This window comes from Gigantopelta aegis, chromosome 2, assembly GCF_016097555.1.
Source record: "Gigantopelta aegis isolate Gae_Host chromosome 2, Gae_host_genome, whole genome shotgun sequence".
In the NCBI taxonomy this organism is placed as follows: Eukaryota; Metazoa; Mollusca; class Gastropoda; order Neomphalida; family Peltospiridae; genus Gigantopelta; species Gigantopelta aegis.
Window position 1 is genome coordinate 46,070,814 of NC_054700.1, and position 16,729 is coordinate 46,087,542.

The 16,729-nt window shown below is 37.5% G+C and overlaps 1 protein-coding gene across 3 annotated transcripts in view; it reads right to left on the reverse strand.

Moving 5' to 3' along the window:
• The window catches only part of LOC121386311 (zinc finger protein 608-like), a 56,323-nt gene extending 44,511 nt beyond the window's left edge, over positions 1 to 11,812 (reverse strand). For 2 of the 3 annotated variants that reach the window (XM_041517193.1, XM_041517176.1), the window contains exons 1-2: positions 11,547 to 11,812; positions 5,282 to 6,045 (exon numbers count right to left, since the gene is read on the reverse strand). In XM_041517193.1, the coding sequence (XP_041373127.1) occupies positions 5,282 to 5,797 (516 nt within the window). In that variant the 5' untranslated portion in view covers positions 5,798 to 6,045; positions 11,547 to 11,812. Of the gene's footprint in view, positions 1 to 5,281; positions 6,171 to 11,546 lie in introns of those variants that run through there. The other variant, XM_041517185.1, reaches the window with a different exon arrangement.
• Between the last annotated feature and the right edge of the window lie 4,917 nt (positions 11,813 to 16,729).

Sequence of the window (16,729 nt, forward strand, 5' to 3'; positions counted from 1 at the left end):
ATAATAGAAAATCTAATTTTCTGTCTGTCTTTCTAGAGAGTACATACCAGTGCTTATGGTTCAAAAACGTTAAAGTTTGTTTTGTTTAATGACACCACTAGAACCAAATTGTTTGACAAATGTTTTAGAAAAAACAATTTTGTTTTGTTTAACGACACCACTAGAGCACATTGATTTATTAATCATCGGCTGTTGGATGTCAAACATATGGTAATTTTTGACAGTCATAAAGAGGAAACTTGCTACATGTTTTCATTAGTAGCAAGGCATCTTTTATATCACACAGACAGGATAGCACATACCACAGACTTTGTGATATACCAGTCGTGGTGCATTGGTTGGAACTAGAAATAGCCCAATGGGCCCTCTGGCGGGGATCGATCCTAGACCGACTGCGCATCAGGTGTGCACTTTACCACTGCTACAAAACAAATCCTCTGTCTTGAAACACAACACAGCACATACAACAGCCTTTTAAATGTCAACGAAACAAAATGTTTTATTCAACGACACACTCAACACATTTTATTTAGGGTTATATGTCAGTCATAAAATATTTTATTTGTGAGAATGGGAAATAAAAAAAAACTGTCCACTGAGGGGAATTGATCCTATACCCTATTGGACCTGAGACAAGTGCTCTATCACTAATGGACATTGCACCATTGGACCTTGAGCACACAAAGGAATAACAATGCAGCAATCTGTTTACAACTGGAAATTTATCATTTAACGTTCAGTAATCACCCGTGTGGACTAGTATCTAGGTGTAGATAAGATAGAGGCTATGGTCAATCAGGGCTTCTAGATTATGGCAGCCTCACTCCCATGGTTAGTGATATTCAATGTTGGGCTAGTAAATAACTACTATTGCCATGCCAGACTGCTAGTGAAAAAAAAAGAGTCAAATGCTGCAGTAGGGTCTATTTTGTAAATATATATATCCTGCCCCCACCACTACCACCAAGAGTTAAGTGTTTTTAAGCTCTAACTCCCTGCCGGTAACAGTGATTGAAAACCAGCCATTGAAATCACTTGCCTTTAATAATCTAAAAGAGAAACTTTTTACCCACGACTCACACTGGAAAATTTTTTGGTTTAGCTAATTTTCAAATTTACAGAGAATTTCCTTAAAAGTGTGAAAATGTGTTTAACTTAACAAATATTTTAAAACCAAAGACTAAATGTTGTAGCAAGTTTGTATAAAAACAAGCCCTATAATTGCCCACGGCAATCAGCAATACCATGCCGTTTGTAATTCTCCATGACACTCTTTTGTCTTGGGCTATGCTCAGGGTTTTCTTCAATGGCAGGGTTTCTGCCAGAGGGTAAAACTGGTATGGCACCATACCCAATTTTTTTTTTTTTTTTTTTTTTTTTTTTTTTACGTTAACCTTTTGACCAAATTAATGACACTTGTTATTTATTACTGTATGCTTCTCTTAATCCTAATCCTAAACTTAACCCATTTTCTTTCTTGGGGAGGCCCCTCATACCCCCTGTTACACATTGTAAATATTCAATTTCATGGCACCATACACAAAAATGTCTTTCTGGCAGAAACACTGAATGGCTTTTCTTAATTGCAGGGATTGTAAAAATCAGCAATTGGCTAATTTGTCAATGGACTGAGGTGAGCCCCATTTTACCATTAATAGTGATTTAATATCAGAAGGCCTACATGACGTTATCTACACAGACTAGTTTTAAACCCATCCTTAGCCAGTCCTTGACATCATTTGCCATGATAATCATCCACTTCTGTTAAAAATATGTTGAACCTTTGAACCACAGAGACATACAAACTGTTCTTGTTGGAAGGATAGATTGTCTCTCTGACACCAAAGTGACAGGGCTGATTTGTACACATTCTCACAAGGAACCCGTTATTGATTTGTGGCACCAAATTTACTGCATCTGCCTAGTATCAAACTTGTGACAGAATTAATGAATGTTTAACGGATACCCCAGCACAAACACATTGGTTATTTGGAAGGAAATGTTTTATTTAATGACGCACTCAACACATTTTATTTACGGTTTTATGGTGTTGGACATATGGTTACGGACAACACATATTGAGGGAAGAAACCTGATGTTGCCATTTCATGGACTACTCTTTTCGATTAGCAGCAAGGGATCTTTTATATGCACCATCCCACAGACACGATAGTACATACCACACCCTTTGATATGCCAGTCATGGTTCACTGGCTGGAACGGGGATTGATCCCAGACCGTCTGTATATCAAGCGAGCACTTTACCACTGGGCTACATCCCATCCCTGGTTATTTGATGTTTTGTTCAGTATCGTATCATGATTCACAACACAATTTAAAAAACATTAAACCAGAGATATCTCTAATGAGAATTTTTAACACAAAATGTTTCCTGTGTTTATACTCTATGTCTCGATCTAGCCATTACACCACGACTGGTGTATCAAAATCTGTGGCATGTGCTATCCTACCTGTGGGATGTAAAAGATTCCTAATTGCTACTAATGGAACAATGTGGCAGGTTTCCTCTCTAAGACTACATGTCAAAATGACTTAATGTTTGACAGCCAATAGCTGATTATTAATAAATCAAAGTGCTCTAGTGGTGTCGTTAAACAAAAACAAACTAACTATAACTAGCAGGGCTCACCCTGCCCACTGCCAAATGAAACAATTGAAATTTTCATACAGTGACTAAATACGTTTAGCCTTTGGCCAATAAAAAGTTGTTTAAATTAGCCATTTGTGAATCATTTGCAAGGAAATACCCAACATATCTGAAAATTGGCAAAATACAAATTTATTCTAGTGTCAGCCCTGACTGGTTTACATCCAATAGCCGATGTTTATATTTGAGCAGCCTCCTACCTTGAACGACACCTTGCATTATTATACAGTGAAACCCCTCCAAACCAGTCACCTGCAGAACCAAGTTAAAAAAGTCTGGTGTATGGGGACATCCAGTTTAGAGGCTTTCTACTGATCAATACTTAAAAAGGGATCAGGAAAAACATACAGTTCTAGTGGAATTCTGGTTTATAGAGGGTCTGGTTTCAAGGGAATTCTGGTTTACAGAGGGTCTGGTTTCAAGGGAATTCTGGTTTACAGAGAGGATCAGGTTTCAAATGAATTCTGGTTTACAGAGGGTCTGGTTTCAAGAGAATTCTGGTTTACAGAGGGTCTGGTTTCAAGGGAATTCTGGTTTACAGAGGGGATCTGGTTTCAAGAGAATTCTGGTTTCAAGAGAATTCTGGTTTACAGAGGGTCTGGTTTCAAGGGAATTCTGTTTTACAGAGGGGATCTGGTTTCAAGAGAATTCTGGTTTACAGAGGGTCTGGTTTCAAGAGAATTCTGGTTTACAGAGGGTCTGGTTCAAAGGAATTCTGGTTTACAGAGGGGATCTGGTTTCAAGAGAATTCTGGTTTACAGAGGGTCTGGTTTCAAGAGAATTCTGGTTACAGAGGGTCTGGTTTCAAGAGAATTCTGATTTACAGAGGGTCTGTTTTCAAGCGAATTCTGGTTTACAGAGGGGATCTAGTTTCAAGAGAATTCTGGTTTACAGGAGGTTTGGTTTCAAAGAATTCTGGTTTACAGAGGGTCTGGTTTCAAGAGAATTCTGGTTTACAGAGGGTCTGGTTTCAAGAGAATTCTGGTTTACAGAGGGTCTGGTTCAAAGGAATTCTGGTTTACAGAGGGGATCTGGTTTCAAGAGAATTCTGGTTTACAGAGGGTCTGGTTTCAAGAGAATTCTGGTTACAGAGGGTCTGGTTTCAAGAGAATTCTGATTTACAGAGGGTCTGTTTTCAAGCGAATTCTGGTTTACAGAGGGGATCTAGTTTCAAGAGAATTCTGGTTTACAGGAGGTTTGGTTTCAAAGAATTCTGGTTTACAGAGGGTCTGGTTTCAAGGGAATTCTGGTTTACAGAGGGTCTGGTTTTAAAAGGTTTCACTGTACTTTACAAGATTCACAACACTTCATATCACACAACAATAAACAGGTTTTCATTGCAGAAGAAAATCTGTCTCTAGTTACTGCTGCACATGAAAGAACCTGCCAGCTCTCTCCATTGTGTGTTCTGCCTTACCTCTAGAGACAGAGAACAGTAATAACCAGCATGAAATATTTAACATATGAAATAAAACATGAAATATTAGGGCCGTACCCTCTGGGGGGCAGGGGAGACAGTTACCCACCCCCCAATCCCCAGCCCGAGAATCTCTTTTTTTTTTCTTTTTCTTTTTCTTTTTTTTAACTCCAAAAATAGCATACACATCTCAGGGTTTCATTTGTTTATAAAAATTAGTGCCAGCCCCCACCCCTAGGATTTTGATCAGGGTAAAGCCCCGACTATACATGGATCACAGATTCACTTCAGTGTGTACTGAAGTTAAAATATATGCCAGGGCATTCACTGACATATGAAAAGTCCTTCTCCCTTACTGTTATTCTCACCATAAGCTGTTTGATGTCATGCACCGTAAGCGTGGAGCATAAACTGGTCACTAACCTGACAAAGCTACAGCAGTACTAGTAGAAACTGGCCTTAATCAAGATAGTCCTCTTTACTAGTATTTTGTCCAAGACACTGCAAGATCTGGGGGTGGGACATAACCCAGTGGTGAAGCGCTTGTTTGATGCACAGTCGGTTTAGGATCGATCCCCGTCGGTGGCCCCATTGGGCTATATCTCATTCCAGCCAGTACTCCACAACTGGTGTAACAAAGGCCATGGTATGTACTACCATGCCCATTTCAGGGGCGGGACTTTACTGGGTAAAGCGCTCGCTCAATGCGTGGTCAGTGTGGGATCGATCCCAGTGGTATATCAAAGGCCATGGTATGTACTACCCTGTCTATGGGATGGTACATATAAAAGATCCCTTGCTGCTAATCACATTTTTCTAGCGCGACAGGCTGGTTTTCGCTTGAATTAAAAAAAAATGCCAGAATCTGAATAACAACATTTAATCATTATTGGCATCGCTGCCAAACAGCTATATATAGAGTTGCAAATGAATCACAACAGATTTTTACTTGAATTACAACTAATGTGTGTGTAGTATGATGGAAATACATGGTAAAAAGGTATCGGGTCAGTTGTCCGCATATCTGTATCAGGTTTTTTTTCGAATTTGAGGATTTGCTCCAGCACTACTGGGCAGAGTTTCCACCTGTCCATCTCATACGCTTATGTCCCCCCCCCCCCCCCCCCACACACACAATTTTTTTTTTTTTTAAAACCTAAAAACTCAAGATGTAATAACCAATATTTTGTACACACCTTTTCGAGTTTCATCTTTTTCACGGGTAGCCCAATCCCATCTTCCACCTTGGCATTAAATTCATATGGATCGGGCACGGGCTGTTCGCGCTTCACTTGAACCGTGTCGGCCACCTTCGGTTCCATGGAAACCTGGCTGAACAGTACGTCCAACCCGTTACTGACATTCGCGGCCGGACCCGCCCCGCCGTTCGACAGAGAATCCGACTTCGTCTTCTCTTTACTTTTCTCCTTTTTGTGCGTCACCTTAACTTTGGGCGACTTGTCCTTATCCACCTGCGGTGACTGTTTCACGGTTTTATCCATCTGTGTACCACCGCCATTCGAACCACCGCCACACATCTGAACACCGCTCACAGAATCCGTCACATTTGTCATCGGTTTGGCACTGCTATCTTTTTCGGTCTTGGAAGAATCCTGAGCCCTGCCGTGGTCGTTTTTCTGGTTTAATCCTTTGCGTTTTATCTTCATTTTCAAGCCTCTATCAACAGTAGAAGTGTGCTCAACAGAACTCATTTTTTCTCACACATACACGGGTGGAGGTTCGACACACACGCGCGCGCACACACCACCGCAGTGGTCCACGGTCTAGCCCCAGCTTGGCAAGCCAGAGCCCCGAGTCCCGAGACTGCAGAAAGGGTCAGCATTCAACAGGCACTGCACAGTGATTTCTAGTTTTATTTTGGTGGTAAATGGTAGCGATCACCCAGGCAGGCTAGGCCAGTATGATCCAGCTACAGAGGGTAATGTATCCAGGTCATGTTCTGAATGAAAGAGGAGAAAGAATGTTAACAAGGTAACACATTGCATGAAAAATTTACATAAAGAGAGGGGGTTAAGAATACAAATCAGAGAGACAGAGAGAGAGAGAGAGAGAGAGAGAGAGAGAGAGAGAGAGAGAGAGAGAGAGAGAGAGAGAGAGAGAGAGAGAGAGAGAGAGAGAGAGAGAGAGAGAGAGAGAAAAAAAAAAAAAAACAAGAGTACAAGAGTGAAAAAAAATTGAAAGAAAGAAAAAACAAAGAAAGATTAGAACGGAAAAAAAAAAAGGAAAAAAAAAATTTGAAAGAAAGAAAGAATGAATGAATGAAAAGTACTATCTATAATTAATATGAAATGTCTGACAGATTGCAAGGGAAATGTAGCCTGTATTAAAGTATGTAGCAGGAAATAATAAATGAAACATTGTTCTAAAACAAATCTCAAACATTGTTCAAGAACAAACCTACATGTACATTACTAAAACATGAATGTAAAACCCAATACAAAAAACCCCACTTTGTTCTACAAATATTACTGACTACTGTGTTAATTAAGTAGAACATGGTTCAGTGAAAAGCAATTTGTACAGCTAATATTGATACTATGTCTATTGTCCTGTGGAGGGGTGGGGTGGGGGGTGGGGGTGGCAGGATATGTTGATTAATAAATCAATGTGCTCTACTGGTGTTGTTAAACAAAACAAACTTTAAACCCTCATGAACATGTAACCCAATAGGGCCCGGCCATCATGAACTATACTTGTACGAGCCACGTGTGAACACAACTTTTTTCGCTCACAATTTTCAGAGGCATGTGGTGTCTTTTATCATGAGAATCTCTCACTAACAAAACCATGGACTCACAGGGAAAATATTGTTTTCAACTACTGTGATTAGTGACATTTGTCACACTGGCATAGGAAGCGGTGGGCGGGGGTGCAAGGGGACCACTTTTTAGATATTTTGCTTTATAATAGTGTAAAAGTATGGATATGACACTATGGAATTGAATGTAACCACACTATGGGGATATGGGGGGGGATCCCCCCCCCAAAAAAAAAATGGGTTACATTTAACAAAATCATACGGTAATGAATGATAATCTGAGTAATTAATTTTGTCGAAAGGTTAATTAAAAAAAATATATATGCAAAAAAACTTTGGGTATGGCGCCATATCCATTTTACCCTCTGGCAGAAACCCTGATATCATACATAGGCTCGATGCTAAAAATTAATATATCAATTTGGTGAATTTAATCAGAAAATTTGCAGCCAAATTTAACTAACATTTAGCCAAGCAGAATTTTTTTGTTTTAAACTACTGTATGAACAACATTTGTACATCATGTTTGGTGAGTTGGTCAACGATAGCTTGAACTCTGCATCTACATAACATCCAATCAAACATTATTCAACACATAGCGTTCTGGACCCAATGTCACAAAACATTGTAAGCCTAGTTTTGCATGTACACGTAAATATACGACTTAACCACAACTCTTATTGCTATTAACAGTATAACAATTATAGTCTGAAATACAATTATTTCATTTTCTTTTGTCCTTAAAATCTTTCACAATGATGTAATTTTTCTATGTGAAATGGATGCCAAACACATGTAAACGTATGACCAGTATTAACTGCTACAAGCAGACATAAAGTTATGAAGTTTTGTGAAATTGACTCCTGCCTAGCATACTCTACTATTAGCAGAACCACGATTAAATAAACAATAATTTTAAAATTATCTCACGGTTGGTTGAATTCCATGCCTTATTAAGTATGGTACAATTAACTGTAGAGAAAAAAATTGTGATCAGTCAAGCAAGTCATCATTGTGAATGTGATGGAGTTGTGTGTTCGTTTTAAGAACACATCAAGAACAGGGTCACAGTACTCACAACAATACAACTGGCTTTAAAAGCACATTCATCTTTTCAGCAGTTAACAGTATTAAAGCCATTTAACCTATCATACAGGTCTATCAAGCTAACAATTAACAATGGGGTTTTTTTTTTAGAATTAATGTATCGATAAAAGAAATATAATTATCTGATTTTTTAATTTACACATGGAGAGAGATGGAGAGATGGAGAGAGAGAGAGAGAGAGAGAGAGAGAGAGAGAGAGAGAGAGAGAGAGAGAGAGAGAGAGAGAGAGAGAGAAAGAAAGAGAGAGATGGAGACAAAAGAACTCACTGCTACACAGACTACTTCTTTTCCACTACTCAACTCCGATAAACACAGAATTATATATTCAATACATGTATATCTGTATATATCTGTAATATTACTATTTTAAATGTTAAATACTGATTATCTACATCTTACAGTTCGTTGTCTAATTCTCCAAGCAAACATTCCTTTACCTTTGTTTTTCAGTATATTCCATATTTTAAAAAACAAATCCAAAAAAACATTTAATAAATATCACATTCACAAAGATAGCTTCCAGTTTTAATAACGTTCTCTCTTCGTAGAATTGAGAAAGATTAAAACTGAAAGCCTAAAACGGCTGAAAAACCATAACATATTTTCAAAATGGGTGCCATAGGTGTTAATTGATTACCTGGTGAAAACCTAACAAAACACACATTGCCTGGACAACAGTACAGGAGTTGATATCTCATACTTCCAACTTTGGTCATTGTATGTAGGTGAGTACTTGCTGATAATTAATGACATAGAAAACATTTGCTGTCTTATGTTTTTACATACATTAGTAACAAGGCACCTTTTATATGCACCATCCCCACAGACAGGATAGCACATACCATTTATTGTACACTTGCTGGAATGAAAAACAGTTCAATGGCAGGGATAAATCCCAGATTGACCACAGGGGTATTATATTCGATTTTTATTATTTTATTTAGTAAAATTGTATTAACTTAAAGTAAAGAAGGGCTAGTGAATTTTTAATCGTGGCTAGTAAATTTAGAAAATCACTGATACCATGGCTAGCGGATTTTATAAAAACCTCTAGAAGCCCTGCACTGGACCATACCATCTGTTCCAACAATGATGTCAACCACCTTGTGAAAAACTAGATTGTTCCATCGTCCACCAACAAGGTGAATTCAGCGCATAGGACTACCACCAACTCCTACAAGTCTCATTGTATCATAATAAACCTACATTACCAGATGCATGGGGGTGGATGTCAGCACCCCACCCATCCCCACCCCCATTTAAGCAAACTGTCTCATTTTTGCAGGGGGAATATAGATTGACCCCTCCCCCCCCCCCCCCCCTCCATACACACACACACAAAACACAAATCCCTGGACCCATGCCCAATTACACCAATGTTTGGCCGACATGAGTCCGACCTGTTTTAGGGATAGGGTTAGCTGGGATTCTAGAATTTTTATAAAACCCACTAGCCATAAGATCAGTGATTTAAAAAGTATACTAGCCACAATTAAAAATTCACTAGCCCTACTTTACTTTAAGTTAATACAATTTTACTAGATAATAGTAATAATCAGATATGTCACCTAAAGAGGGAGATAGAGCTTAAAAAACACTAACACTGGGGTGGGGTGTAAGCTGGGGACAGGATATTCATATTACTCAAAACAGGATTAACTGTAACATTGGACTTATTTTTTCACTAGCCAGGGTTTCTACAATTTTTATAAAACCCACTAGCCCACTAGCTGTCGGGCATGGCAACTGCAGTAGTTATTTACTAGCCCAACATTGAATATCACTAGCCATTGGAGTGGGGCTACCATAATCTAGAAGCCCTGCCAGGTTAGGGTTAGTCTTTAGAGCCTTTGATATAGAAGGGTACAGGTCGAACTATTTCTGTTTGGCCTACAGTCAAAACATGGACCCTAGAATATTGATAACACATCAAATACTTTAAAAAAAAAAATTAATCTACAGTAGTAATTCCCATTAAAAAATGAAGATATTAAAATACAGGTAGCTGAAAGATTACATTTTATCTGATTATCCTAAACCCTTCCTGGATTTCAGTGTAACAACAACTCACACGCACCATGTAACATTGCCAACTCTTTCCATTTGGCCTCCAGTCAAAACATCGACCCTATAATATTGATAATAATACATCAAATACTTTTTTTTTAATTTTAATTCTACAGTAGTAATTCCCATTAAAAAATGAAGATATTAATATACAGGTAGCTGAAACATCATTACATTTTGTCTGATTATCCTAAACCCTTCCTGGATTTCCGTGTAACCACTCACACACACTGTGTAACATTGCTGAGATAGGCCAGGAACCCATGAAGAGAAGTACCTTTAGCAGCCAGCTGTAATTACGGTTGATCAATGGGAGAAGATCAATAAATACCACATGCTTCATACTGATCAAAGTAAGTGCCGAAAGATCAATTATGCTTCACCAACCAATAACACATACTCCACAGCCAGTCCAGATAGCCAAGATGTGTGTCCAGGAAAGCGTGCTTGAATGGATTATACAAACAAGAATGAACATTAAATTAGATTAGAATTGCTTTTAAGCTCCGTTATCAAAAGATGTTTTGTTTGTTTTTTTAGGGTTGTTTTTTTTTTTTTTTTGGTTTTTTAAATTTAGGTTGTTGAGTGGGGGGGGTTTGTTGGGGGGGTTGGAGGGGTAGAACACTAGAAGTAGAGGGGGGAGTATACATTCCCCCTCCCCCATTTGGACAATTTGGTTTAAGTGTAGTTGTATTCCTTTCCTATGTGGCGTTTATGATATTCATTTAATGTTCGTAAAAATTATCCAAGGGGCAGAATTTAGCTCAGTCGGTTGAATGCTCTCTTGAGGTGCTTGCGTCACAGGATCGAACCACCTCTGTGTATCCAGTCAGTGACTGAGTTTTTTCTTGTTCCAACCCGTGCACCACAACTGGACAAAGGATGTGGTATGTGTTTTCCTGCCTGTAGAAAAGTGCATAGAAAAGATACCTTGCTGCATTAAAAAAAATGTAGCGGGTTTCCTACAAGTCAGAAGTAGCTTTTGACATCTGTTTGACATCCATTAGCTGATGAGTAATTAATTGATGTGCTCCAGTAGTGTCGTTAAACAAAACAAAAAATATTCAAATGTTGTAGGTGCAAAAAATAAATTAATAAATAAAATAATAAAAAGCACTGAAAAAAATACTGTATCAATAAAGCAACAGCTCGTATATACATCCTTATGTTAAGATATTGTATAAAATCCATCCATGAAATGGGCATCACAAAACAAATAAACCAGCTTTCTACAAAACCGATGTAAGATAAGAAAAAGAAAAAAAAAAGTTAACAAGTTTAGTGGCAAAGCAAATGAAGCTAAACTTTTTGGCTGGGTTCCAAGAGAATTCCGAACTATACAAGCGCCGAACCCACTGAGAACGCTGCTGCGATATACACCGCGAGAACAGACCTCCTTTTCTCTCTCCAGCGTCGCTATTCCTGATTTCTCAACTGAGACCAAACTCTCAAAGCGAAAGAAAAAAAACAAAAACAAAAAAAAAACCCAACAACTGAATACCACAAACCGTTTCATTGGAGAAAATCGAAGTCTAGGCGTAAATCCAAACGATTCGAACATCCACTTGGTATAAATAAATAATCCATATTCACTGAGAATCATATATATATATATATATATATATATATATATATACATATATATATATATATATATATATATTAAAAAGTACTTCCAAGTTTTTAGTCTTTTTAAAGAAGAAAGTAAGAAAGAAAAAACCCGTTTTTTTACGTAGCTCCCTCTATGTCAACTGCACGTTACAGTGTGGTGCAGGTTTAGTAGTACCAGCTTCGTTCGTTCACTCTATCGGTCCCTCCTCCCTGGAATATCCTTTGTTCAATTTCACTCTGATGATTGACGTCTGTCTGCTTTCATTGGCGGTCTAAGCCCCGCCTCCTTAAGCCGCGTGTGGTCACATTCGGTCAATGGGTTCAGTGTGTAATAAAATATGTCCTCCGTTTCTCTCGAACATTGCGTGTCGGGAATTCGTGATGAATGTAGCGCGAAATATCACACCACATATACAATGGCTGACATCTCCTATAATTAACCACAGGGTGCTAAATAAATCCATTTAAAAATGTTATAACGTATTCTATAAGGAAGATTAGAGGTACATACACACATCATCAACAACAAAAAGCAGAATATTAATAATTTTCTTTTATTTTTATTTTTTATTTTATTTTTATTTTGTGTGTAAATTTTCTTTTTGTAAATCAAACAATCCGTCAATATCAATCAAAGGTTGTCGGCGTTCGAATATTTCACTAATAAACAATGTTGATATTTGTGGCTATCTCGTCTTATCTCGAAGAGTCGTATATTACGAAAACTTAATTCTATAATCAATGACTGTGCGTTAAAAAGAGTGAAATAAATTGCATGTCTTCGGCGAGCCAAATAGTCCATTTCGTATGCCATCTCTTTCTGTCGGGCTATCAATTGACGTTGCGTCTCCGCGTGCACAGAAATCGATAGCTCTGGCTTGGAGCGTGCAATCTGGTACAACTCGGGGTTTCTAGTCGCTTGTTAACGCTGGTGTTTTTAGTAAACACAGCCAGTAATATTCCTGTCTGTGGGGGAAGTGCATGTATGAAAGATTTCTTGCTTCTGATGGAAAAAAACCCAAAATAAATTGTAGCGGGTTTCCTTTAAGATTATATGTCAGAGTTATCGAATGTTTGACATCCAGTACTCTATGATTAATTAATCAGTGTGCTCTAGTGGTGTCGTCAAACAAAACCAACGTTTAACTTTTCTTGGGGTTTTCCTCTTTCTTTTTTTTCTTTTCTTTCTTTCTTTTTATATAAAAATGTGTTTTGTAGAAAAAAAGAAGAAATCAATAATAAAAAATAAATATAGATCAATATAAATGTATCAAAGAATTCAACTACAAGTTCGTACCTGGCGTACCTAGTGGGAGTGGGGGTTCTATTGCTAAACATAAAATACTAAAAATGTAAACCCCCCTCCCACCCCCCTCCCATTTTAGTTTAAAGATGTCCTGTCTGTATTACCGTACCATGATTCTTTTCATTCTTCACTACCCCTACTTATTTTTGTGCGTGTGTTTTGCGAGGGGTGTACTTTTGTTTGTTTATTCATAGCATATAGGGTCCCTCCCTATTCCTTCTTTGGGAGTGTTGGGTGTAGCATTTTAATCTGTTGTGTGACTTATTTAAATAGTTAAATTCCAGTGTGTATATAAAAACAACTGCACACTAAACTGTCTCTACCCCAACCCACCCCCATTCCCATGACAAATGGACCAGGCCCTAGGCCCATATATCGTCAAGGGCTGCTGAATGTTCAGCATCACGTGCTTACGTGGTTTTCCACACAGAAACAGTACAGGACGCTACCGAAACATGTGGGTCATTTCCGTTTAGGGTAAACACGAAACCAGCGTGTGGGTCCACAGTCAGACAACGTTCTCTGGCAACAACCACATAGAAACCCCCACCGGTTTTAGATGGGATGGGGTTAGACCACGTGTGCGTGTGTGTGTGTGTGTGAGGGGGGAGGGGGAGGGTGATCTAACGGGATTAGGGTACATGAACTAATACGTTAAAAGGGTAACCCAATGAGGTCAAAACATTGAATGAAACAAGGGGGGGGGGGGGGGAGTAGGTATAGTTCAATTCAATTAAGTTTTGTACAACAAAAGAACCTAAAAAAAAAGAGAAAGAAACATAACAAACCAAACAAACAAAAAAACTACATATGTAAATTACAGAGTAAAACTAATTTGATGTACACGTCAACAGCTAACTTAAATATAAAGATAAAAGATCAAACTTTATTGCATATAAACATTCCATATACGGAACTGGATACAAGACATATGCACAAACAAACACAAACAAACATCATACTATTCTAATGACTGAATAAGGACTAATTATTGGAAATGCTTGTATAATCATGAACAAACTTGTATACAGCACCAGCACAGGCTGGATATTGGTTTTGCATAATAAATATTCTTATGTCTATGGTATATGCAAAAAGTTCCCTTTTTAGGTTTAGTTTAGGACGGTTCTGCCCTCTGTTCCTCCCTACCAATTTGTGGATCATTCTTTGTAAATATAATTTTACCTAAACGAATATACATTGTATTTATTTTAAGTGTGTATTGAAAAAGTAGTGTTATTAGTCAATCAGGCATACTGGATGTGTATTACAAACAAGATGAAAAAAACAACAACAAAAAACCCTAGCTCATACAAACGAAATTTTATATTTATATATCAAATACGTGCAAATGAAACTGACACCATTTGGGTGAAATATGACACATCTTTGACCTAAGGGCTGTTCCATAAATCATTAGGGGAGAACAGAGCCAGCAGGTAGTCGCGAGACTGTTGATATATATTGAAGATGCATGTGATAATAATAATCGATTTATCATGAAGCCCGCAGCCAAATGAATTAAAGAAAAGTGTCGGGCTTATCCAAGGTTCCTAAAAGGATTATGTAGCCTTCAAGTATTTTATTGTTTAGATTAGCCATATCCGTACATTCGAAGTGTTTTTGGTCATCCTGGTGTTTTTAATATCACAAATGGATTTCTCATATTTATAAAAACGCATGTGTGTCTGAGAAGTAACAGTTATGGAGTCGAGTTTTAGTTTATTTTTAGAGGGTATTTTACCATTTCAAAGTCACAGACTCATGTTTCACTCAATTGTAACTTTATCCAAATATGTTACAGGTTTGTAGATTGAGTAAACTTAATGTGCATTTTCATGGGCTGAAACTAGGGTCTGTCCGTTCAAATGCATAAAATAAAATAAATGTTATACAAAAAACAGTACATTTTGTAAATATCAGGAGCCAATTATTGTAAATATCAGGAGCCAATTATTGTTCAAACGTTGGTTAACTTAACGAGTGGTCAACAGAAATTTTCAAAGGCAAGGACTGAATACAAAATATTAGTCCTAATTGAAAACATAATATCATGTTGAAACTTGACTTAGGACAGTCAAAGTAGCTGGAGTGTCCTGTAGCTGTGGTCTATATTTTGACAAAGCGTAAACCACGGCTAGAAGACACTCGAGCTAAACCAAAGGTTATTGATGCTGACGTTTTAAGTATGTAATATCCCTGAAATGGCTGCAACATGGTATTTCAGAGCCTCTAGAGTTCAAATGTTCTTCAGGGGCATGCCCCCGGATCCCCTAATGTCTTGCTCGTTCCAAGAATTCATCTGCCCCACCCCCAAAAATAAAATAATAATAACAATATTAAAATAAAATAATAATAAAATAAAAATAAATAAATTCTAGTAACGGCCCTACATACAGTATCAAATCTAAAATTTAGTTCGTATATGTGCAGAAATAATTAAAAATGAAAATACTAGACTGACCCAGAATTAATTTAACCACGCTTTTGAACAACTGGGCCCAGAAATTACAAACAAAACAATAAGGCTTCTATTTTTTATTTATTTTTATTTACCCCACCCGGGCACCCCGATATTATAATTTTTTTGGAACAGACCCTAACCAGTTCAAATTAATTTTATTACCCTTAGTACGTGCAACTCATTGTTTACATTCTTTACAATATACAATTATCATGTCTGTTTTCGCTGCGCGGAATGAGTTTCAAATAAACTAAATAGTTGGCATGTCATCGATTGTAGTCATAATCGCTATCTAAATGTATCACAGCCAATCAGCTGGCTTTTTTGTTGCCCTAAGCAGCCAATCAGAGCGTTCAATTAGGAGACGTCTTGCAAAGCACAGGGCTATCAACATCAATTAGAGTGAAATTTTATAGCTGCATTGAGGCTTCAGCGAAAGACACACACACGTCAAACAATAGACTTGTTCCCATTGCGCTCGTCCCGAAACTTGGCAATAGGCCGAGATAAAGAGCGAGTGGCGTAAAGAGGCCTCATTTAGGTGGTACCAATTTATTTCCATTTAAAAAAGAAAAATATCCGATCAAAAATTGTTCTTGTTTAAGTTTTAATATAAAAAGTCTGTACTGAGCTTGTTTTAGCATGGGTTTGTTGTGTTTTCTATTGAATATATTTTGTTTAGTTATCTATTATAAACTCATATTGACTATATAGTAAAAATAAAACCCCACCAAAATGTTGAAATTAGTAAGGTATAACTAACACTACTTTCACAGTACAAGTTCTTCTTTTTCGTACTTTACTTCCAATGGCAGAGATGGGCTCTTTTATTCCCCCTTTTTTTTTTTTAATGATGGGGTGTCGTTAAGCTTTCATTCACTCATTCTTTTCATACGTTTTTTTTTTTTTAAATGTTTTTCTTTCTTCTTCTTCTTCTTCTTCTTCTTCTTCTTTTTTTTAAAGGGATAGGTCTTAATATAGGCTAAGCCTTTTGACCAATCCCACTGTAAATGTCTTGTTCAATAAATATTGTTTAAACCAAATCTCATCGATTTCTTTCTCTTTTTTTCTTGATAACGAAAATGTACGTTTTTGTGTCATATTCTATATAAATAAAGATACAAATATGGCTGATACCCTCGCCACTAGACACTGTCCCCTCCACTAAATAGCGTGTGCCCCCCCCCCCCCCACACACACACACACTCCAGTTATCGTTCCTGCGGGTCTAGTCCAGTTTAGATTTTGTTTTATCATTTACAAATAAACGGAGTGGCATTTTGGGGATTAGAGCAATGCGTTAATAAGTG